Below are 25,127 nucleotides of genomic sequence, written 5' to 3' on the forward strand. Positions count from 1 at the left end.
CCGACAGAGGCGCCGGCAGCGACGTCGACGGCATGCAAACAGGATCTGAGCGTATATTACGTAGCGCCGGGCTTTAAGCCAACATCATTCCCAAGCGAACGGCCAGCGATCAACGTTTGGCCACCACAGCAGCACTCGAGAGCGATAACGAGCAGCTGATTTTGCCTGATTTTAGCTGATTTCGGCTGATTTTTGCCATTATCCATTTTATCTGGCACCGCAACGGCAGCAGCAACAACAACTGCAACAACTACAACAACAGCAACAAGGGCATCGCATCTCTCTCTCTCTCTCTCCCCCGCAACAACAACAATTATAATAACGATCTGTGACAAGACAACAACAACAACAACAACAACAACAGCGATAAATATCAAGAAAAAAGTGAAGTGAACTCTCGGGCGCTCTCTCGCTCTCGCTTTCGGCCAACTTCGGCTTTTTTCGGGCTTCGCTTCGGCTCCGGCTTGTAAATTACTTGCAAAGTTAATTTTAGTCTCGGCTTTTAATACCGTTTTAGTGCGTTTTCAAGTTGGTCGTGTGCTATTCCCTCTCTCTGAAAATTTGATAAAAGAAACAAATTTCAATTTCGAAAATAAATTACAATTCGAAAATAATCCAATACGCTATAAATAAATAAAAGCTAAAGCACATATGTGACTTTTTTTGGTGACCACGCATCCTTGTGACATTTTTTTTTGCGGATCAATTTTTTCGCCCAACGGAAATGTAAACCATTCGCCCCCAAAAAGCCCCCCTTAAGCTTCCTGCTTCAAAGTCCAGAACAAAAAAGAGCAACAAAATCCATTCAATTGCATAACATTTAATTGCCAAAAAACAAACAAAAAATTATAAAAACAATAAATAAAATAAAAGCAATAATATCATAATTCAGGAGTTCAAAAACGCGCTCACCAATACGAAGGCGATCGCATTAAAAGACGGAAGTGCATTTTTTTTCGTTAAGCGGCAAAGCAGCGCATCCTGTTTTTTTGGGCCTTCCAACACGCTCACGCACACACACGCACCCCGAACACAAGCCCACACACTCACACACACACACACACAGGCAGTGAGGACTGGAAGTCGCTCTCTCGTTTAAGAGTTGCAGATCCACAAATAACGGTAAGTTCAGGAGCCAACTAAACGCTTGCTAAAGGGATCTATAAAATCGTGATTACCGAGGATATGAGACTTGAAGTTCGCAAGATACAGTATCCTGTAGATAGTTTAATATATATTTTAAAATTGGTAGCATTTTTGAAGAGCTTGAAGCCTGACTTTGTCTAAATTTTAGCTTTAAATACGCTCTTTTTTTTAATGAATTCTAGCTGTTAGGTATTTTATAATATTAATTGTGTTGAATTGTGTTTGAAGAAAGCAAATTGAGTGAGGAATATACTACAACTATAGAATTTTAGGGCCGAATTATTTGAATATAGCACTGAGCATAAACCAATACCCTATATAAACTTATATAACATGCTAAATTATATAACAGTAAGTGTTTCGAAAACAAGCACACTTATATAACATACCCCAATATTGCATTTCATTGAAAACAATCAAAGCACTTACACACTGTTTTGCAACTATTAATCATTTTTATAAAAATACAACGAACCTTCTTAATCATGAGAATTCATTTACAGGGGCGAAAAACCCAAAGACCCAAAACAACTGGCTGCCGCAAATATAAATAAACAAATTGCATAAACTTTGCGGCTTAGTGGGGCCAAAAACAACACAAAATAGAAATAAAAATAAAACAAAAAATAAATAAAAACCAAACAAGGCAAAAGTGGAAGTTGTTAGGCAATTCTAATGAAAGCCAAGTGGGCGTGGCAAATGGGGTTGTTCCCCCCTTAAGTATGAGCGTAGATGTTGGGCCAGTTCGATCACATATAGTCTATGTTACCAATATATTTTCTTTAAAATATTCGCAACATTTATTATTGGCGTAAAACATTTGAGTTATGTGTTTGGGAAAAACCTTACAATCTTTGAAATACAGCCCAAATTTTGCACCTAATTTATTTATGGTCAAGCTTACGATAATCGCTTTTCGCTTGCAAACTGTGACTTTCGACTTAAGAAAGTGAATGACTTTCAAATGAAGGGCGATGTTAGTTAATGGAGCTGAAAATTCCAGACTTTACAATACTAGCAATCTAACGACGAATTTGCACTTGCAAAGTGAGCTATAAAAATATAACTACCCATGTTCTAGGCACAACTGCCAATTAAATTTAAACATTCAAATGTTTTGTGCAGAAGAAAGCCTTAATTTGCGAAGTGGCAAATTTAAATATCTTACTTAGCATGTAATTTCGTGGAAGCTGAGTAGTGAAATTCAGATATCGATTTAGAGGGAAATATTCAGGTCGCCAAAAGATTTTAAATCATTATTCACTCGAATTCCCTAACGTACCCGCAATTTTGATGTCGGATAATTTGGCACAAATGGGGTTTTGTGGGTGGTCCACACCCACACGCCCATCTATGGCCATGTGACGTGCTGTATCTGATGGATACTTTTTGGGATTTGGAATTGGGCGACAGGGGTCTTGAAAACCCGGGGGCACATAGACTGGGGATTTTGAATTTTGGCATGCGCGATGCAGAGACACGGGGCGTTATTTAAGCGATGGTCGCGCATGCGCAGCTTGTCAATCGGCGTCGGCGACTTACGGCTTGTATATATCTTTTATGCATATATATATATATATATATATATATATATATATATATAGTAGTATATGTGTTATATGTGGCTTATATGGCAGGCAGCTCACATCTGGCGCCACGGATCAGCATAGAAAACTTTCACTATTGGGATCCACAACGGCCTTTTTTCGATTTCGATTTTTAGTCGATTTGTTCGATTTTTTCGATTGCTGCGAGTTTGTTTTGTTTTTTTTTTATTATTTTTTTGAGAGCCAAGTCGCATGAAGATGCGTTTGCAAGCGGATTTCCGCACACAAATTGCCCACTTGCAATGGCAATTTGCATAAATGTTGCGATAACAAATCACCTAGAAACAACTGGCGCTGCTGACAAACAGAAATACTAATACTAAGTTCTAATTAAAAGTGCTGGCCGCCGGGGAAAAAAAAAACTAATTAACATTTTTCGAGCGCTGCGCGGTGCGAGAGGAGAAGCTGAAAAAAGTTAAGTAAATAAAGGTGAGAAAATCAATTCATGACGACAGCGGCGAGTCAAGTGCCCACTTGAGTGGAAAATCAATGCACTTCCGCAAAAAAAAAAAAAAAAACAGAAAACGAAAAAACGAAAAAACGAACAAAAAGTATCAGACAGCAAACACAGATACAAATCAAACTCTTTATTTAATTATGAAATATTTATGGCTCAATGAGTCGCACAATAATTGTAAAAACTCATAACGGTATGGGCTGTAGAATGCGATTATTCTTACCAGATTTATTAAGTCTTATTCAATTAGCGGCCTTATTATTATCCAACCGAAAATATTATATATGTATATCCAAGCAATTATTGCAACGCTTTGCGGGCAATTAAAATTGGTTGCTTAATTAAACTATAAACTAAACAATTACATAACTAAGAATTCCACGTTGAAAACTTGGGTGTTTTCAGGCATTCAATAAATATTTTTATTAACAATTGTTTTAAATATTTTTTTTTTAAATTGAAACAACACGAAATTACCTGATTGCGTTGAACATATCTAGATATTTATGCAAGGAAACATTTTTTCATCTTAATTGTCTTCGAAAATGTTCCCATAAATCGAAAAGCAAATTGCAAACTATTGCAAGCAACCTGAAAATTAATTAACACATTAAATTCAGCAACAAAATTGATTGTTATTGAAAAATCTTTAAAATGACATTTCATAAATTCTTGTCGCTTCAATTATCAATTTGTAGATCAGGAACTTGGCCATAAATTAAGTCTTATACTCGTACTCCCAAACATGGCCATAAATTGAACGCCACCGAAGTAATCATCATTTAAAATAGATGAAAACAAATACCCGAATTATTTTCTTAATGACGAACGAGTTTTTCAGATAGTCGGCCATTAATCAATCAGAAATATAGCCAAGTAAGCGATAAAATTGGCAGCAACTTAAATTATGAACTCGACCAGGGAAACTTGAAGTCAATGGCTTTATATATAGCAAGAGATATACATCAGACAATCCGACAACTTTTCCATTGTTGTTGGGTGAACTCTCTTTATGCACACTGTCCATAGTTCCTTCTGTATTTGTTTATAAACTTTTTTCGGCACTGTTGACGCTGCAGATGTAAAACAAAAACCGAAACACAATGCTGATAATAATATCTGAATTTTATTCTTTTTTTTTTTGCGGCTGCTTTATGGCAGCTATATCTGCTGTTGATATCGTTCTGCGATCGTTTGCACAACAACTTCGTCTTGAATGACAGCGTAGAAGACGGCAGCTTGACTTTATTACTCATCCGCACCGTGGTCGCAGCACAACGACGCATCCTCGTTGGCACGACCAGTGCCAAATGGCCTGGCAAATATTGACTCCCGTCTCGTTAATACACTGGGCAAATCAAGTTTATGTAAACGATAAATTAGCATCCTCCAACCGAAAGCAAAATTGGAGCGTCTTCTTGGCCCGTCCAATGTGTTATCACTTCATTAAAGTTGGCAACATGGCAAACAGGCGCACCCATCACAAACATCATCGTCGTCTTGAATTCAAATCTAGTTATCAAGGGGTAATTAGTCAGCCAATTCGCTCGATTTGCATTTTTCGGGGAAGAGCCCCAGACAGAGCAGACGGGCTCTACTACTGCTACTCTCAGCCTGATAAAGAAGTTAGCGGAACTGGTTAAAGACGAAAAAAAAAAAAAAAAGTGGGCTAAAATACGGCTTTGTATTCGTGCGCTGGCTATAGAATACACTCAAATTCATGTTTGCACGTAATCGTTTTATTTTCCCGGAATTCGCGTATAGCATGATTAAATAAGTCAAATAATATCTGATAAAATGCGCCACTTATTCCGCCTCTTTTACAACTCACACTAATCCCCGCTTTTATTTATTGCACAATTTATGGCTGCCCTATATTTTTTCATATTTAATTGTAATGTTAAGCAAGGTTGCTGGGTAAACTATATAATTTAATACGCCAGGCAAGCAATCTGCGAGATACGCTTTATTATCAGTTTGTTTAATTCTCAGTTTATTTCACATCCTAGATTTTGAGAATTGAGCATTTGGTAAAATACTCCTTAAATTCGTTGCCTAAAAATTCAGTTACTTAGAATCTATTTTTTTGCCAACTTGGTCAATTCGAATGGCCAACACTTTGGGGCTGCAGCAAGTGATAAAATCCATAGGCAATATTGCATAAGCCTCGAACAGCAGCAGCAGCAACCATGATCGGCGACAAAAATAAGACTAAAACTCGTTTACATCCAATATGAATATATAGATACATATATGGATCATATACTCGTATATGTTTGTAGGCATCTTTTGTTGCCGCTGACGAGTTTCTTTTGTGAATGAAATAAACATGAGTCGGCATGTAACCTCTAGAATCGGAGTTTCAAGGCGCTGGGAAAACTTCCAAGCCGCAATCAAAACTTTCCATTAACAGGCTCCGCGATCTGGTGTTCATTTTGATTTTGAATTAGTCTTTTTGGGGATTTTGGGTTTTTGCTTTTCCACACAGCCCCCCATATTGAAATCGAGGGAAATTATAAAACTGCAAGAGATACCGAAATGAAAGACGGTAGCCAAGCGGCAAACGATCATTATCGTGATAAGGTGCGCTGTGAGTTTTACGATCAGGTTTTTATTGTTATTTATAGCCAAATAATTACCAGCTCCCCGTGATAAGAGCCACCGTATGACCAGCCACGTCGCTGATGAGCCCGAATCCGATTCGGAATCCGAATACGGGTATATAGCATCCAGACTCGTGGCCGCTGCTAGATAAGATTTGGTATTCGTATTCCCACTCGCATTTCATAATATCACCGAGTGATATGATAGTGCTAGAAGCGTCTCAATGGCAAACATTGAACTTTGATGTGCTCTGCGATTATATAACACGTTCATTATGTCCCATTATGCCCCCCTAAATTTTTTCCTCCTCTTGATTTTTGGATCTTTTTTTTTTTCATCGCAAATGAAGGCGCTTGGGAAAGGCCCATGTTTTGCGACGCAGAAAAACATGGACAAAAGCGTCGAAAAATATCAAAAGCCAAACAATTGAGTTTAAGCCGCCGGCTGGGCAAACACTTAATGGCCAAAAGCAGAGGCGGATTTCTGATTTTTCATTTATTTGTCCAAAAAAAAAAATATATATATATACAAAACAATACAAACGGACAGGTGACTGGGCATTAATTTTCTAACAATCTTTTCACGCTTAAGTTCTTACATTTTATTTATTATATATTATATAGCCGTAAGAAAAAAAAGATACGGATATAATATGGGTATAAATTTCTCGAAAGTTTCTTTAGACCACTCAAATCACACCATCGAAAATCATTTGAATGTGCTGCTTGAATGCATATTCCCTGTAAACGGACTTTTCGATTCCCAATTTATTTGGCCACAAAAATAAATAAAAATAAAAGCAGACAGGTGACATGGCATTATTCTCTTCCCATAATCTCTTCATGCCAAAATTCTTGCCGAAAATAAACCTCATGGGCAAAACAATGTGGGTTAAGTAAAGAACTCGGTACTGTATAGTCCCCTCTAATTATTCTTACGCTCGTAAAGAGAGCCTGAAGCGGAAGTTATTATGACAGATAAAAAAAAAATGCCGGAGCAAATGAAAAATAAATAAATAAAAACGACAACTAGCTGAAAACGAAACTGTAACGGCGGGCAGAGTAAAAAATTGAATTGAAATCGAGCAGAATGAAATGAAGCTCAATGCAATGTTTTGTTAGAACACATTTTTTTTCGAGGAGTTTTTTCTATTACAGTTTTGTGATTTTTTTTTGTTGTGTTTGCCGTTTGCTTGCTGCCACTAATTGCATTCTAATCGCGGACGAAGGTCTCGGTCTTGGCCATTTTTAGTTCAGTTCGCTGTATTACGCGATGATTTGTTGGGTTTTTTGTGTGCTTTTATTTCTCGCTGCGCTGCTGTGGGAAGCAGTTGGCCAAGATGTGCAAAAAACACACGCGGCGTATGCGCAATGTTTGCCCGGGCAGAGCAACGCTGCGTATACTTGATGCAAAGAGAATTACGTCTCTTCTCTTGCAGAATGTTTCAGGTTGCAAATAGCTTTGGTTGCAAGAGCTAGCCATTCGAAAATGCACGAGTTGTGTTCTTGAAATTGAAATTGCAATAGCAGAAATGTATATATACATATACATATGTACATAGAAGAATTTCGATGACGAGTCTTGGCGACCTGTTAGATGTCAATCGGATGTTTTTAGCCGGCTCAAGGTCTAGGTTGTCTTGTGCGCACAGTACTTTTTCAACCAACCAACCCCCCCCCCCTTTCCTTTCTTTCTCAGTCGAGTGAAATGAATGAAATGCTACCTATATGAAAATATATTCGGCTGAGACCTTTGCAACTAAGGTTAATAGCTTTCTAGAACCTTTCACTTTCGATGGACACACGTGCAGAACCCATTTCAAGTGTCGGAATTTCGCTAGACTCTGGATCCCCTTAGAGTCACTTCCTCTTTGCCAACTAATCCCGGCCATAATTTTATGGCACTATTTTATTGTATAACGCGCTATAAATGAGCTGCTGATAGCGATGCGATACGAATCAATCGATTTATAGCCGCGTGCAGTTATCTTTACGGCCGCCGCCAAATCAATCAATTTAAATTTGATTAAGCCGTGATTTCTGATTTCTGCCATCCCGCACACACACATACACGCACGCACAGGTAATATATATATATGTATATACTATATGATATATGACGAGCATGCCGATTACAGCCCGGTTATACCAATATAATATTTTATGGCCAGACAAATCACGCAAACTCACTCGACGAGGTTCAAATTGGCGGGCGGAAATTGGCTAACCCGAGCCTTAGTTCATATAATATCAAAAACAAAATAATGCCCATATATAACATATATGCACGTTATTTATATATATATATATATATATCTATAACTATATTTGATGTATGTGTGGCCCGGGGGACTCTGGAAATCATTGTTATTAATACGATTATTGTGTGCACAGTTGCGTGTTAATTTCACTGTGATTTAACCTGGGAGAATCTTTTTTGTCTCGCTCTATGTTTTGATTATTTCTGTATTTTGTTTTCTGATCTCTCAGATTTGTGGCCACCATTTTTTTTTTTTATTATTTTGCCGCGTTTTTCCCATTTTCAATTTGCCCCCGAATACAATGCAAATCGCTTTGGCTCCACTGCCACGCCCCTCGAAGATTAACTGTCATTAGGGCCTTGTTATCAAATCTCAAAATCAATCCGCCTTTGTACCAATCTCGTTGACATTCGACAACAATTAAGAGCCAAGATTTTAATTATATCACATAGAGATACAGGCCGATATATATATGTATGAACCGTATTGTTATTAAGTAATTGTCGTGTACAATTGTTTTTGGGCCAGTTCAATCAACTCGGCCGACGGCCAACAAAGCGAAACAGTTTGGTTATTCGGATTGTAAGTCGAGTTTTGGATCATTTTGTTTTCAATGTGTAACTTTTACAAAAAGCAAAATAAATAAATATTCTATTATAATCTGGCTCCTTCAAACTTTTTTTTCGCATCTTTGTGCAAAGTCTTTTTGTACTTCTTGTTCGGCTATCAATTTCGTTAGTTTGCCGACCATAATTTCCTGTAGAAACATCTCGTAGAATGCGGGCTATCAAGTGTCTAATCAGAATTGAAATTGCACCCTCCAAAAATACCAAATGGCTTATACGTTTATCTGGCAAAGATCTGAACAGAAATCGCGCATACGACATGTGTGCCGCAATCACTAATCCCCCTTAGACAATTTGTCGCTGGTCGCTGGTCACTTAAGCGATTTGTGTTGTTACTTTAATTAAAATATATGTACGCTCCTCGAGTATCGGACACTCCAGTAAATGAAATGAAATCAGCAGCTAAAAATATTGGCTATAAATAGGCAAATGGCAGCAAAGAGAAAAAGGCAGAGAAAAAGGCAAAAAGTGTATGGCCACAATTGCCGACGACGAAACCAGTTGGGTTCCCAGCGTTTTTTTTTTTTTTTTGTTTTTAGCCCACTCGAGATTCATGCACGTGACCAGCAAAAAATTGTCATATATGTGTGTGGAGATTTTGTGAAATTTTCTGGCAATAAACCTGATTATTGGAATTCATTGCAGCAACAAAAATAAGTTGGAATAAAGTTTTAATTAATATTATATCAATATCAATATCAATATCGATAGAAGTCAAAACTCTCTGGCACCAAGAATAGCCAGTGATTTGGGCGCACATTTCATCAGTTGTTGTTATTCACTTTTTGACCCATTTGACTTGGTAACAGATCGCTTCAGATCTCGTGAGTCATTATACTCGTATTATTTTCCTAGCTGGCTGCTTTTCCTGTTTATGTCGTTTATCAATGGTTTAGCCTTCGATTTTTGAATTTCGATTTTCAATGGTTGTTGTTAGCGTTATGCGACTGCCATTGTTGTATTGCTGTAGAATGATAAGCTGTCTCTATCAATCAGCCATTGACTTATGTCGATGGCCTCTCGTCGCGGCTTTAGGGCCTAAGTACACACCGAATCGAAGATTAATTGATTTTAAACGATCTATTAGACTGATATGCCAGTGGAAAAGTCATACAATGTGTGGCCACTTAACCTTTAGAGATCAAAGAGCGGCTTATCGACTATCTGGGCAAGTCGATGAGCTGTTCACTCAAAAGGATAAGTGAGTGAGAAGCGCACCTATATTCAGTTAAGTGATTAAGAGCTACTTTCAGGTTTTATAACCATACGTAATGTTCATTTAAGAACGGCAATAATAAGTTTCATAAAAACCTTTCATTAGATCATTCCTCCTAAAGTCATAATATAAAGTCATTTATATAACTGTAACAGGTTATTTGTAAATTTTGCATTATTACTTGTTAAATACCGAAACTTAAAAATAACGCATAAACAAAAAGTTTGCTTCTGATAGAAACAACGTTCGTTGGTTTATTCAAATGCCCACCAATGCCAATCGAATGTATGTATGGTTTTTTTTTTTTGCTCCACCTAAGTCTTGGCATTTTTTATTTGGTTGCTTTGGCCCGAAAACTGGGTCATCCAAATAGCAAATATTTTGTGGGGCTCTTGATCGTTCACTCCAGTTGGCTCTTCCCATCGGGCCAGATCCGCAACGAGTCTTGGTGGCTTTATAGCCACCATGACTCCATGGCTTCATGTCTATATAGCTCCAAGATCCAAGCTCCAAGCTCCGAGCTTCATAACCGACTTATGGCCGATCGGTGTGTGAATAAACCCAGGCATGTGTCAAGTGCGATACCCTTCAACGCGGGCATCATACTTTTGTTGACACAACTGCTGCGCACAGCCAATGGTGCCTGTGATACACTCGCTTTGCGACTCGCTTTTCCAATTATTTTTGGCAACAAATTTCGCGTTTGCAGCTATGTTAATAATATTTAATTTAATTTTGATTGTACCCAATTTCTGACAGTGCACCATACCGGTATTACTGATCCCTATCCTAGGGGCAATTTCATCCGTCATTCTTCATTAGCGCCTGTCACCCGATTCTCGACTTTCGAGTGACCGAATTTATTGATATCCCGATAAACCGAAGACCCTTAGTCACAGGCACTTGAGCCACTTTCAAATGGAGTCCGAAATGCCCAAGTGGCCATAAACCGCAATGAATTCGATTCAAAACGAAACAAAGAAAACGACGGTAGCAAGTGCGGCAAAAATCCCTAAAACCCGTGGACACCCGATTTTTTTATTGCCCGGTTTTCCGCGTAACTTTGTCCTAATCATACTATATTATTTACGATCGCCGGGCATCGAAATCACAGCTCACATAATCACGCGCTAATAACGGCGATAACTTAGCTATCACATTTTTCTGATAGGATGAGCCATCCAAAAAACAAAAAAAAATGACAAACCACACCACCCACCGACCGCCCAAACCCCAAACGCCCTTCGATCAACCCGTGCGCGTTTATTAATTAGAATTTATGGAACGACTATTGCCGCGTCCAAATGGAGACAATAAATAGCCGTTGCATATGTTGTTGGAGCTGGAACCGACTAATCTTATCGAGCCGAATCCACTCCTCGCCTCAGCGCTTCAAAGTATCAATCTCTCGACAGCTGAAGAGCTCTCCTATCGCCCAGGAGCGGTTGTCCCATCGGATCCGTCGAGATCCAAGCGATACCAATGGCATACTAATTCCATGAATATGTACTCCCAGCTGAGATATTGATTCTGTTTAGGAACTTTTCGTATCTTATTCTATCTTTCTAACAAGATATTCCAATGCATCCTTACAAGTCTCCAAAGACTGGAAAATATAGAGGCCCCGCAATATGATCTTGTGGCGTACTTTATCGACTGAACCGCTCCTGAGAGCTGCCACACGACCCACGGGCAATCGGGGATTTAACTGCCACGCCCACCAGCCAGCCACTGCACACCAGCCGCCCAGTTATCTGGAAATTGGCAAAGGCAAATCGGGGAGCGTGGAAATATGTACATATCTGCCCAAAATTAGCAGAACACTATGAGACGAGTACAACAAATATATCGTTAAATATATATATATATACATATATAATAATGCCGCTGGGGCGGAATGTTCGTCGCTCTATCTCCGTCCCTGTCCGATTATTTACAGTTAGCTCCGGCCAGGCGATAACCTTGCCCACATATATCTTGGCCAGCTCTTGGACCGCCATTTGCGATTACCTGGTGGTGACGGCGGCGGCGACGGCGACGTCGACAGCGACGCCTGCCACTAATCACTCCAATTAGCTAGAAAGTGCTTTTCGTTTAAAATTCGCACGTTGTCGCAGTTTCTTGGCATTGTACTGCGAGGCTCTGAGACAGCCACTTGGCCATTTGGAGTTCCCTTTATTCCTTGGCTTGGTCCGAAAAACGAGAATCGATCATCGTCAAGGCTCAAGGTTCGAGTTTCAAGTTTCACGTTTCGAGTTCCGTGTCCACCGGCCGAAGGATTCGCATTTTTTTTGCCCGACAATTGTGAGTGTGACCCTTAACAAAAAAAAAAAAAAACAAGTGAAGATCCTGCCAAAGCCCCGAAAAGCACAAACATCAAGCCAACAAAAAAGGCTAAAATAAATTAAAAAAAAAGGCCACAAATCTGAACAAAGCGAAGCGAAAGAGCAACAAAAGCGCATTGCAAATAACCAAATTCGAATGCAGAAAGCAAAAAAAAAAAAAGGAAAGAAACAAATTGAAGCAAATTGTAGTATTTAGTAATAAAAATCAAAACACGCCGACAGTCTTGAGTTACTCTATAAAGAGAGGAAAAAGCAAACAACTCGTTGAACAAGTGCTATAAAGCATTCGGTTTAAGGTTTTCCACTGCCACACGAATAATACTATAGATTTTATTTTTCAATTGCGGAAACCGCGAGAGTTCCGCGTGTCGGAAAAAGTCTTAAAAAAGTCTATAAAAATAATACGTTTCGATTCGATTCGAAACGATTTGTTGCAAAAGTTGCAGTTCTTCCTTTTTATTTGCCAAGTTCAAGTGTTGCCAAAAAAATAGTGGTTCAGCTTAGGAGATTTTCATTTGTTTGAAAAAAAAAATGTTGAAAAAATTCAATTTTGATGTTCAATATATGAGAATTTTAAATTAGTAGAAATAGTTGCAATAATTTAGCAAATGCCGAATTTTCCATCAACATACTTTCGATTTTTTCAAGAGTATCGCCAAAAAGTGCAAAAAATATGAGCAAACCAGGCAGTTTGGGTGAAGGGCTGGCTTCGTAGCTAAATGGAAATAATAATAAATAAAAGCGAGCGAATAACAATGAAACAACATTTGGCACTAGCCAATTTGTAGGCCACTTAAGTCCCGATCTACGCGCGGCCAAGATAATGCAGATTGTCTATAGCCGATTTCGAAACGCGTTGGATGGAGGGGGAAATAGATTCGACGATGATATGGACGATGTGTTATGGAGTTTCCGACTTTGATGAGTGCGTTATTTCGCTAGAATAATAATTGAAATCGCACTGCTTGCTTTTTAATGACGTTTGGCGCGTGTCGCGTTTTTTCATGTACTATATACGATATATACGAAAATTAACCCACACGCAGCAGCCATAAAAATCTTTGGCTCAAATGTAGCGAACCGCCAATTGCTGGCCAAATTCGGATCATAGATGTATCTACGTACATATGTACATATTATACGTTTTATATAAGAGCTTGCGGCTTATTTAGTTTTTCAGTAAAATCGTGGAAATCCGCTAAAACTATATCGCCAATTGCCAATCGCCAATCGGGCAATTGAAAGGCTCAGAAAACAACACGTGCTGGCCGAATATTCTGGCATGCTCATATTGTATTCGTGTATTCATACGAGGTATATACTATAAAGACTATCGACTTCTGCCAGCTGTTTGGCTTTAAGATAATTAGCATTAGACGGCGCCGACTTTGTTGTGATGACGTCAGTGGATCGTGGCTCGCAGTCGCCAGTAGCAAGTTCTTTATGAGCCATATTAATTTTTGGCCAGGTTTTTTGCTATCGTTTCTGGATTTCTTCGTAAATAATAAAAACCCGAAATGACCAAACTACGTCGCATTATCTGACGTATTATCTGCGATAGTAGCCGCCGAGCCCAAAATCCAACCAAAACGAATACTTAAGCCCACTAATCGATTATTGTTTTGGGATACACTAGCATATTATACGAGCATATACAGGTATATGTATGTATGTATATGTACATATCAATCATAAGCACAGCCGGTAGAGAACTTATCGAACGCACTGTTCGTTCACGCGCTCTTCGAGTCACAAATTCAACTGTCACTGCCATAACACCCAGTCCCATATATAATGCATGTGAAGTCACATGCCATATAGTGACAAGTCACGTATTGCATCACAAAAAAATCTTAGACAACTGCCAGAGTGACTGCGAAAATTCGTAGGACACCTGGGACTGCAGTTTATACCACATTATAGTAACAATACAAATTAGTCATAGGGTTTGCTAATGAAATCATTAAAAATGTTTCAACTCACAACTAAATCGAAAAAACGTGACACATTCTGTAGAATAGAATAAATTGCACACAAGATATACTAGTAAATAGTTTACTAAAATGTATCATTTTAAAAAGTACAAATAATTATAGCTTGGGCTAAAAAAACACTTAAAGCTCTTTAAAATTAGGCCACAAAATATTCCTGCAATTTAATAGGAACAATAAATATCTAACAAGTTTTAGAATAGATACGATAAACCTTTGTTTGGTTATAGTTCACTGATCCACACGTGACTACAAACTGCGATCACTTGGCTAGGCCATCGATATTTTCGGTCTATATCCTCATCTTTTTGCAGTCGTTTCGTTTTCGTTTTTTTCTTCTTAAAATGTTATCTTCTTAGTTAGCATAAATAAATATTAATTTATGTAGAATTGTAAAAAGAAACCGCAGCCGGCGATCGACAGCGACATGATTATAACTCATAAAGTTTTTAGCATTTTTATGCTGGAGTTTTTTTATTATTTATTGTTAGCATTAATGATAGCAATCGTTAATTTGCTGTGCTTATTTCCTTTGAGAATTTCTATGCCAATGCCTGGCCATAAAAAGTTTACCCAATTTTTTTTTTTATTATCATTACTTGTTTTGTGCGAATGTGTGTTTGATATTTTAGTGTTTTTCATTTATTTTTTTTTTTGTGTCGTCAGGGGTTTCATTGTGTTTTGTCGCTTCAGTTGAGGGGCCTGAATAATAGTTTTTGATACCGCCTAATATGCAATTAATTGGACATGAACTTGAACTGCGGCCGAAACGGGGGTGGGGGCGGGCTATGTCAATTATAAACAATTAGACAATGGCAAAATTGGTAACCAACCGATGGGAACGCGGGCCAAATGAATGGGGAAGACTTTGGCGAAATGCTTCTGAATCTCAAACAGATTCGCAATTGTTCCTGGGCTACACTCGTAATATAATATGTATTTATAGTAGATACGAGTACGAGTATATACGGCCAGTCAGTCAGTCAGCCAGTCAGTCAGTCAGCCAGTCAGTCAGCCAGTCAGGCAAGCAGTCAGTGCCATCAATTCGTCTACGAAATTTTCATTAATTATGGCTCGGTCCAGGCAATTTTCAATAACAAAAATCTTTCAGTATTGAAGTTATTATATTTTTTATGATTATTGTTATTACCTTTGTTGAGTATATATATACACAGTGGCAAATCGCTGAGTTTGCCCACAAATGGCTTTATAATCGTCTAATGGTGTTACACGTCTTTTTCTCTCTCTTTCTCTGTGCTTGCAGCCCACTTTTCCCTTGGCTTAATTGATTAACCAGGCCCAAATAAATCCAAAAGGGAGCGGACAACACAAAGAGCCAGCAAGATGACTGGTTTCACGAACGCCGGTTTCGAGAACGATGAGCCCGTCAAGGTGAGTGTGTATATTTTGTTGTGGGCCCTGCGATGGGATCTGGATGGGATCCCAAGTAGTTCTCCAGTCCGAGGAGTGCTTACCTGATTCTCACCTCCTTCTCATTCATCTTGAACAAGCGCTGGACACGTCAACGTACCCATAATGAAATCACCGGCCCACAAATCTTGTAAACAAAGGCGGGCGAAAAGAAATTACGAAACAAGGCTCATTATTTCGAGTTCTGCATAATTAAATGATAACTCTTCCTCAATTATTCAACATTAACGTGTCAGGAAACCCTATACCAAATTTGGGGCAGGAACCTCAATTCGTTAGTCAGATCGCTGGATTTGTATTGGTCTTCTAACCAAGGCCTCTTAATTGGGTTAACCTTACTTCTTCTCGCTGCAAATTAGCCACACAAACCAAATTCTAACCAAGTTGCCTTATCCGTTCAGCAGATCTCACATAGAACATTATCGCCCTAGTCGATTAATTCGATTTAGTAGGGTAATTACCATTAATTATCCCAACTGGTTTACCTACCTACCAGTTCAATGAGAACAGCGCGCATAGGAAGTCATTTCAATTTAGTTTAGATTCAATTATAGAACGAACTTTCTGCAAAACGGTGCAGTGCAAATGGCCAACCTTATAGAAACATATAGTCTAGATCGAGTCTTAATCAGACGGCTTGGGAATTTCCCGGATTGGCATAGAACCTATCGAAATGGCCATAAAAAAGCTGCCACTTGAAAATTGCTGTCACATTCACATTCTCACATAGTTGGCCGTCTCGTTTTTGGCATTCATTCATGCATGGACGACTGTGTATATATAGCATTTGGCCATATAGCTTATAAGGTGGATTACACTTATCGAGTGTCTGGGGCCGTTTGTTTTTTTGTTTTTCTTCCTTTTGTATTGTTTAGTAGTGTATTGTTTGGATGTTGAGCTAATGACTGTGTTTGCCTTCGCCAAAGAAATCATGTTTTATAATGACACGCGTCATAGTTTGTTGTTTGTTTTTTTTTTTTACGATGGCCCTTAGTTTTGGGGAGGAAGTGTTCAATAAAGCGAGAGACCCGGTCGAACTAAGCCAAAAATCGGATTCGGATGATCATTATCATAAGTGGTGGAGTGGTTTGCTTTGGCCACTCCTTGGCTTGGCTTTTAATGAGGCGAAATAAATTTCACCTCAAGAAACTGAAAACCAAAGACAAAAAATCGAAAAATCGAAAAACCCACGCGAGAAGCTGAAAAGCAGAAAAAGAAATGTGACAGCAGAAAGCACACACACACACACACACAGCAATCAAGTATTTATGGATATGTCTTAGCCACAAACTTGACCAGCCAGCTGATGGCCAACCGATTTGGCAATAAATAAGGTAACAGAAACAGAAGAAACTAAAAGCGATGATAATAACAATAATAATAATAATAAACCAAGCGGGCGAACAAGCAACAACTAAGCGACTAACAGACTAAAACGTATTGCACAATTAAAGCACTGACAAGGTTTCATAATAAAATATTGCCAATTTACAATGCCGACACCCCCCCCCCACCCCCTCGCACGACCACCCCCTCCGCAAGAGACACCCATGCCCCACACCCAGTGTAATCGGTTCTTGGCAGACATCGAAACCAAACTCGTTTTCCTCGCTTGGCCAACACAGAACCGCAGCAGCCAAAAAGTAATACAAATTCGTAAAAGAAACCAGAGAACGTTAACAAACTTACAGCGGCGGTCAGCAGACTAACAATTTGTTGGCATATACATACATATCGCAAATATAAACATAGACAATAAATATGGGATCAAATAGCAAGCAATATCAATCGAAGTTCAAATGAATAGCAATCACAATATCTAGTAATCCAAAAGGTGTATTATATTAGTATATATTAGTATTTATATTAGTATATTTCTATCAAATGTATCCGTGTTCCTAGCTTCTATGGCTCTGGAGCTCTATTCTGCTTACCGCAGGTGTATGTAAGGCACCAACGCCAAATGGCATGTAAAATGTGAAGGGGACCCTCCATGGGGGGGGAGGGAGGTGGTCGGAAACTTGTGAGCTGAGCAAACACGAAACGTGCCGCGTTTAAAAATAAAACGCAAATCTCGTGCGGCGCAGCGCGTGCGCAACATGTTGCCACAGACAGACACCGACAGCGACACACACACAAACAGGCGCACGCACACACATGCAGCAGACAGTAGGTCGCTGGCAACATGTTGCCGAAGAGCTTGGCTTTTCACAGTTAAAAAAAAAAGGAATATATATTACTCAAGCTAATTAGTTTCGCTTCCCTTTTGCATATTTATTTTTTTTATTTATTTTTTTTTAAATTTTCGCATAAATTATATGATTCTTCCTTTCATAACATTAGCCAATCTTATACAATGTTAAATTCATATAGTAAGAGCTACTTTTTTCTGCCGGTGCACTCACGCAAACACACTTGAAAAAAATGTATTCAAAATCAACACACACCTGCGGGCACACTCGAAGCGACGGTCCGCTCACCTGGCCGCTTTGAACTGGTTTGCGGCGGTTTTTGTTTGTCTCGGTCTCTCAACTAGCGGCGTCGCTGCCAACACTCTCGCATATCATTATGGCACCCCCCTTCCACTCCACCACTGTGCACTGGCATTATTATTACGCGCACTTGTTTCAAAGCTCGGCTTGTCGTTTCTTCGTAAAGTATAAAAATAAAATATAAAACGAAGAAAAATGGGTGAACAAAACCTAAATATCAGCTGTTAGCGGGAAAAGCATGGCACAAGCACACAGCCATCAAACAAACAAACAAACAGTTAAGAGTGGTTTTCCAGTTGGCTCTGTGCATTGTCATGATTTTCCTACCATTTTTCACCTACTTGCCATATGCTAGCCCATATTTTTTTTTTTGCATGCATTGCACTTGCGGTGTGGCAACTTCCATTGATAGCAGAAAATCCCTTGCAGCTTTTTAACACAAAGCATTTCGCGGGAATTCTCGATCGCATTTCTTAGAAAAAAAAAAATGCATTGCTTTGTTATTGATTGTAATCCGTAAGTCAATACTCAATCATAGAGCGCCAGTGCCAAAGACATTGGCTTTCATTCAAGTTTAAAAGTTTTTCAAACCTTTTCACTAGATTCAACAAAGGTTCGCCCACAGGGCGTATGCGCGATATTAAATTTCTGACTGCTTTTCAGAAGTTTTGTTGCACTTTTGCGCTCAACTTTCAATTTTACGTTTCTACCTCTTAATTAAATGTGACATTTGGCAGTTTCAGGAATTTTTTCCTTTTTTTTTGGGATATTTTTTTCTGTGTGTGTTCGCTGACGTTTTTAATGGCTTGCAATTTTTTTTTTGTTCACTTTTCGTTTTTAATACAAATTTAAATGCAATTTTATTATGCTTATAAGCAGCGAGGGGATTTTTGTATCTGAAATCTGTCTGCAATTTGCATACAAACAAAACGGGGTTTCTATAGCCCCCCAACTCGCCCGATCCGTCGATTTCCTTAACTTAAAAATAGTGTGAACAGCGTCAACTATTATGTGCTGTAATTAAGTCCATATTGTTGGCTCAAATTAAACACTCACTCACACAGACACACACACACACACACAATATCCAGTGAACGAAACAGATAAAATGTGAAAAAAAATGTAATCGATGGGGCGACTTGCATAACAACGCGTGTGGGTTAAACCGAACCCCCTGCGAAGCCGACGCCCCTGACTACATACATATGTACATACAAACATACATACAAATGTACTCCTATCGATGTAACCTTCTGGCCCTGTGCAGTGCATGCGAAATGGCCAGTTTCGGAGTGGCTTTGGGCCCGTTTCTGGCTCTGGGTCGGTTCTCGGGACCACCACGGGCATTTCGATGGCCATTTTGGAGGCGAAAAGCGGGCAGAGGGCGCGCCACGCATGCGCAATGCGAAAAACGCGCGCGAAACGCGAGCAAAACGCGTGCGAGCTTTTTAAATTGACTGCGGAGCAATCCGAAAATTTTCCCCCCGCGTTGTTTTTATTTTGTTTTTAGAAACTAAAAGCGTAAAATGCGCCAACACATAAATAATTAATTAATGTGTGTGGTGTGTGGGGCGGCAAAAACAAGACCAGAAAATGAAAGCTGTCAAGGGGCAAGACGAACTGGGAATGCTCTGTAGATGAAGGCATCTAGATAACTTATCAATACACTATTAATGACTATCTGACAATTGTGTAACATTCATAATGGTATTTTTATTTATTTTTTGTTTTCAAATTTACCACCCTCTAATTTCTCGCCGTGTATTTGGGTTTACAGCCTAAAGGAAATTAACTTTGATGGACGGCAATTTAAATAAATTTGTTTATTATCTAAAGACATAGCAAGAAAGTTAACGCTGCTCCGAAAATGCGGAGATAAGAAAGAAAGTAGGATCATGATCATCACGATCATCCATTCATTATCCCATCCCATTTGATACTATACATATATGTATGTATGTACATATACATATGTATATCCACTGGCCTGCTGGCTGCACTCCTCGGCTCGGGCTCAAAGATGGAAGATCTGAGCTGGGCGATGTGAGGCGGCCAAAAGCGAATACCGATCTGTTGCCACTTTGCTTACGATATGTATGTTTTCTTTGCTTGCTTTTCGTTTATTTTTAGCCAAAAGCTGGTTTCGAGCCCGATACCGCCTCGCTGCGAGAGAAAGTTGTGCTGAATCCGGGCGAGAAATGGCGCATCTTAAAGAATATCTCGATCATCTCGATCGCCTTCATGGTGCAGTTTACAGCGTTTCAGGTGAGAGACACAATTGCCATGGTCGCGAACAAAAAAATTTGTAGTTTCGAAATTTGTAGTAATCGTTGCCAAAATTGTATTGTTAATGTAATTGTTGAATCCGATATACCTACTGCAAATTGTTTGAATGCACAAAGTATAATAATGTTATATTTATTTATTGCAGAATTTTTCTGTGATATTAACAGCATTTAAAATAACTTAAGAATATTGATCGCAAAGTATGTACCGCCATCTTTGACAATTGAACAAAAACCAAAAACCAAAAACCAAAAACCAAAAAAAAAAAACAAAAACTAAACTAAGAACTAAAAACTAAAAACCAATAACTTAAAACTAATTACATTATTAAGCAACTTTTTCCTCAGCTTCATTAATTTCCCAAAATTTATCGCACATCATTGCTCGAATGATGTGTTATCGATAAATTCGAAATACGAAATTCGAAAAACGGCTTGCAGAGCAACAGCCATGAGCTAACCAAACTCTCCCATTACAGGGCACGGCCAATCTGCAATCCTCTATAAACGCAAAGGATGGCCTGGGCACAGTGTCGCTTAGTGCGATCTACGCCGCCTTGGTGGTCTCCTGCATCTTCCTGCCCACTCTGATCATTAGGAAACTAACGGTCAAATGGACATTGGTGTGCAGCATGCTCTGCTACGCACCATACATCGCATTCCAGCTCTTCCCGCGATTCTACACGTTGGTGCCCGCCGGTATCCTTGTGGGTATGGGCGCCGCACCCATGTGGGCGTCCAAGGCCACCTATTTGACGCAGGTTGGACAGGTGTATGCCAAGATCACGGAACAGGCGGTGGATGCCATTATAGTGCGATTCTTTGGCTTCTTCTTCCTGGCCTGGCAATCCGCTGAGCTCTGGGGCAATCTCATCTCCAGTTTGGGTGAGTTTCATATAGTCAATTAGTCAAAGTCAAATAGGAAACTATGCTAAGTAATCACCTTCCTCGCGCTTCCTTAATAAAAATCCACTCCAAAGATGGTCATAAAGAATTGCGAAAAGTCAGCGGCAATCTTATCGGATCGTAAAGATTGAAAAGATTGCCACGGCTCTTAAATTAATAAAGTATTAGCTTTTGATTTTGCCAGCTACCGGGGAATCATATAACTAAGAACCGCGTCATTTGAGGCCATCGATTACGAAGCATATTTGATAATCTCCGATTCCCGGAAATCTACAACATTAGTAAACATAATTATGATAAGAGCCGTGCGACTGTAGGGCAGTAGGATTAGGCCCTGGCTGATTGCAAGACTTCATTATACATTTAATACCCAACTAACGTGAGACCCTGCCATCCCCTTTAGTCCTCTCCAGCGGCGCTCATGGCGGTGGCAGCAGCTCGAACACGACGGTCAGCGAGGAGGATTTGCAGTTCTGCGGTGCCAACTTCTGCACCACCGGAAGCGGCGGCCATGGCAACCTGGAGCGTCCGCCAGAGGATGAGATCTTCGAGATCTCGATGATCTATCTGTCCTGCATTGTGGCCGCCGTCTGCATCATCGCCTTCTTCTTGGATCCCCTCAAGCGGTATGGTGAGAAGCGCAAGGGCTCCAATTCTGCCGCCGAGTTGTCCGGACTGCAGCTGCTGTCCGCCACCTTCCGCCAGATGAAGAAACCGAATCTGCAGCTCCTCATCCCTATCACCGTTTTCATTGGCATGGAGCAGGCTTTCATCGGTGCCGATTTCACTCAGGCCTATGTGGCCTGCGCCCTGGGAGTGAACAAGATTGGCTTCGTCATGATCTGTTTCGGTGTGGTGAATGCCCTCTGCTCGATCCTCTTCGGATCGGTAATGAAGTATATCGGCCGCACGCCCATCATTGTACTGGGCGCCGTCGTCCACTTCACCCTGATCACCGTTGAGCTCTTCTGGCGCCCCAATCCCGATAATCCCATCATCTTCTATGCCATGTCCGGCCTGTGGGGCGTCGGCGATGCCGTGTGGCAGACCCAGATCAACGGACTGTACGGACTGCTGTTCCGCAGGAACAAGGAGGCTGCCTTCTCCAACTACCGCCTATGGGAGTCCGCCGGATTCGTTATTGCCTACGCCTATGCCACAACACTCTGCACGCAGATGAAGCTCTACATTCTGCTGGCTGTACTCACGCTCGGCTGCATCGGCTACGTGATTGTGGAGATCCTGTACAGGAAGAAGGTAAGTCTGCCCATCCACGATACAATAATGCCATTAATTGGTGTTTTTTTTGGTGTCTTGGGTTTCGGTTAAAACTAAAACTATAGTATTTGATATCTAGAAAGTATAAAATAAGTTTCTTTTTGAGTTAATATATTGCCCGTTGCCTTTCATGCCCAAAAGTAGGCAATATTTTTGCGTATTGCATTTAAATACCTATTTATGAGCTCAGGAGAAAATAAATAAAGCTGTTGCTATGTTTCTAATAGTTCTATCGGAAAATGATGAGGGCTATTTTTGAAAGAAAGGAATTCAATTAGATTAGACTGAATAAATGAATCTAGACTTTCCTTAAGAAACCCTTGTACACCCCAACAGCCTAGCAAGGAAGCTAGGAACTGCAGCTGTGGTCAATGCTGACCCTCGGACTAGAGTCAAAAGAAGACTCAAGCGACACCACCCTCATGACCTCCCTAACCTGGTTTTGACCTAGAAAGTCTTAGTTTTAAAATTCATTAGAATAATCAAATAAATAATAATTACTATGTTATATCAACTATTATAATTCTCCCTATCATTTTTAGGATTAAAAATCTGTTAGTCTTAAGTAACCAAGACACATTGTAAAATAAAATAATTTAAGCAGATCAAATTAAGTTGCCGCATGGGTAACAGTGCGTTGATCAAATAATAAAAACATCATCGTATTATTAAACTTAAGAAACCCCACCTCGAATATCCCCAGAAGTGGGCTATCAAATGTATATAGACAATCCAAAACCTAATATCGTCTCCTATTCCAGCAACGCAAGCTCAAGAAGCAGGAGAAGCTGGAGGCCGCGGAGAAGGAGAAGGAGGCCGCCGCCGCCGCAGCCGCCGCCGCTTTGGCCGCCGCCGAGGCAGGAGCAGATGGCGTCGAGGAGACCGACGACGAGCTGGACGATCTCGAGGAGGACATTGTGGTCACGCGCCTGTAAATGTTTTTTTCTCACCCAAGGACACCCCAAAAACAAAAAACAAAAAAAAAAAACACCGCACAAGCCCCTCACACCCCACATTCCATCAAGATATCGATAGAAGGAAGCAGAATTGATTGGATGCTTTATCGATTTAAATGCAAAAAAGACAAGATTGAAAAACAAGACGAAGAGCTCTATCGATAAAATGAAAACTAGCATAACTATCGATAGACAAATACGCACCGTGATCGATAAGCAACCGGCGCCGATTGAAAGTCGCGACGCGTTGCATACTTTTGTGGTTGTAGTTTTGTAGTAGAACATTTGTACCCCTCACCCACGAAAACCCGATCCTGCAAGAGAAAAACCATTTAGCTCAAAGTCCAACGGAGTTTGGCTTAACTTTAGTTTGTACATACAGAGAAGAGATCGAAAAGAGCGAAATGCTATTGAATGCAAAGGCAGTGAGAAGCCCCGGAAATGCAAATCCTTTGTGTGTTAGTCTAGGTGTAAGCACACTCGTACTCGGTTGAAACGGACTTCCTGTTTTCAAATATAAATCAATCGAGACCTATCGAAAAAATCGATATAATCGATCGACTTAAATTCGCAAGTGTTTTTTATTTGCTGAATGCAAGTCAAACAAATAGTTTCTGAAATATGCATTTCGAAATTCAAGAGCAGTTTACAATCGATACATTTATATTTGAAAAATGGGGCGTTCTTAAAAACTTGGTATCACACAATCATACAAACAAACAAAAAAAAAACACACACACCTATATACCTATATACAAGACGCACACACTGCAGCAGTGTGTGTGTGTACGATGCCTAACAAATTGTTATTTTATTTTAAAACGTATTTTAAATATAGCCTATCCCTATACGAAAATTGTAAAACCCCTCTTTTTTTGTAATTGAGTTTTTGTTTTTTGAAAAAGAAAAAAGAAAACGTGATAATCTACACACGCCCACACGAAACACAAAAAAACAGTCACAACAAAAAAAAAAACAAATATATAAAAATAGTCAAATTTGTAAAGCTTAATGATACTGGTCCTTTTGAAATATATATATTTAAAAAATATATATATTCGATGGATCAGTGCAAAAATGGAAAAACAAACAAAACGAAAAGCAATTAATTAATATATAAAAATATCTTTAAACAAAAAAGCAAAAAATCTAGTAGGCAAAATGTTATATACACATTTTTTGCTCAGTATTATGTTTTAAACTAAAATTAAGCGAGTTATTGTTTCCTGTTTATATATTTTTTTTCGTAAACCCTATTTTTACGATTTTTTGTTTTTCCGATTCCGATTTCGAGTTTGATTTTTTCTTCTTCTTCAACAAACTCGCTGCGATGGCAATTAATACTAAAGTGAAATCTAATGATATATACCATAAACACATCTACAAAACGATATATATACATTTTTTATCGTTTTATTTAAACGTTTTACTTAAATATTAATGGAAAAAATACACGCACATAACAAATTTGTGAGAAAAAAAATTACAATAAATATTTTTCTTTTTTTTTTTTTGCTTAGTCTTGTA

At 39.3% G+C, this 25,127-nt stretch overlaps 1 protein-coding gene across 3 annotated transcripts, besides 1 other annotated feature; it reads left to right on the top strand.

Annotated features, from left to right (window-relative positions):
• Nucleotides 1-81: 81 nt before the first annotated feature.
• On the top strand, nt 82-25,111 carry CG4928 (uncharacterized protein). 3 transcript variants are annotated; one of them, NM_167552.2, is made up of 6 exons: nt 82-1,122; nt 15,517-15,644; nt 20,306-20,440; nt 20,940-21,345; nt 21,770-22,623; nt 23,406-24,313. In NM_167552.2, the coding sequence occupies exons 2-6, from the start codon at nt 15,597-15,599 to the stop codon at nt 23,577-23,579; spliced, it is 1,617 nt and encodes a 538-aa protein (NP_728035.1). In that variant the 5' UTR covers nt 82-1,122; nt 15,517-15,596; the 3' UTR covers nt 23,580-24,313. The 3 variants fall into 3 exon arrangements, with proteins under 3 accessions (NP_728035.1, NP_573179.1, NP_001285354.1); NM_132951.3 differs by lacking the exon at nt 82-1,122 and adding an exon at nt 12,040-12,220 and having other exon boundaries at nt 23,406-25,111; NM_001298425.1 differs by lacking the exons at nt 82-1,122; nt 23,406-24,313 and adding exons at nt 12,041-12,220; nt 22,710-22,778.
• Nucleotides 22,966-23,305: a mobile genetic element.
• Nucleotides 25,112-25,127: the final 16 nt, after the last annotated feature.

This window comes from Drosophila melanogaster, chromosome X (assembly GCF_000001215.4).
Source record: "Drosophila melanogaster chromosome X".
Lineage (NCBI taxonomy): Eukaryota > Metazoa > Arthropoda > Insecta > Diptera > Drosophilidae > Drosophila > Drosophila melanogaster.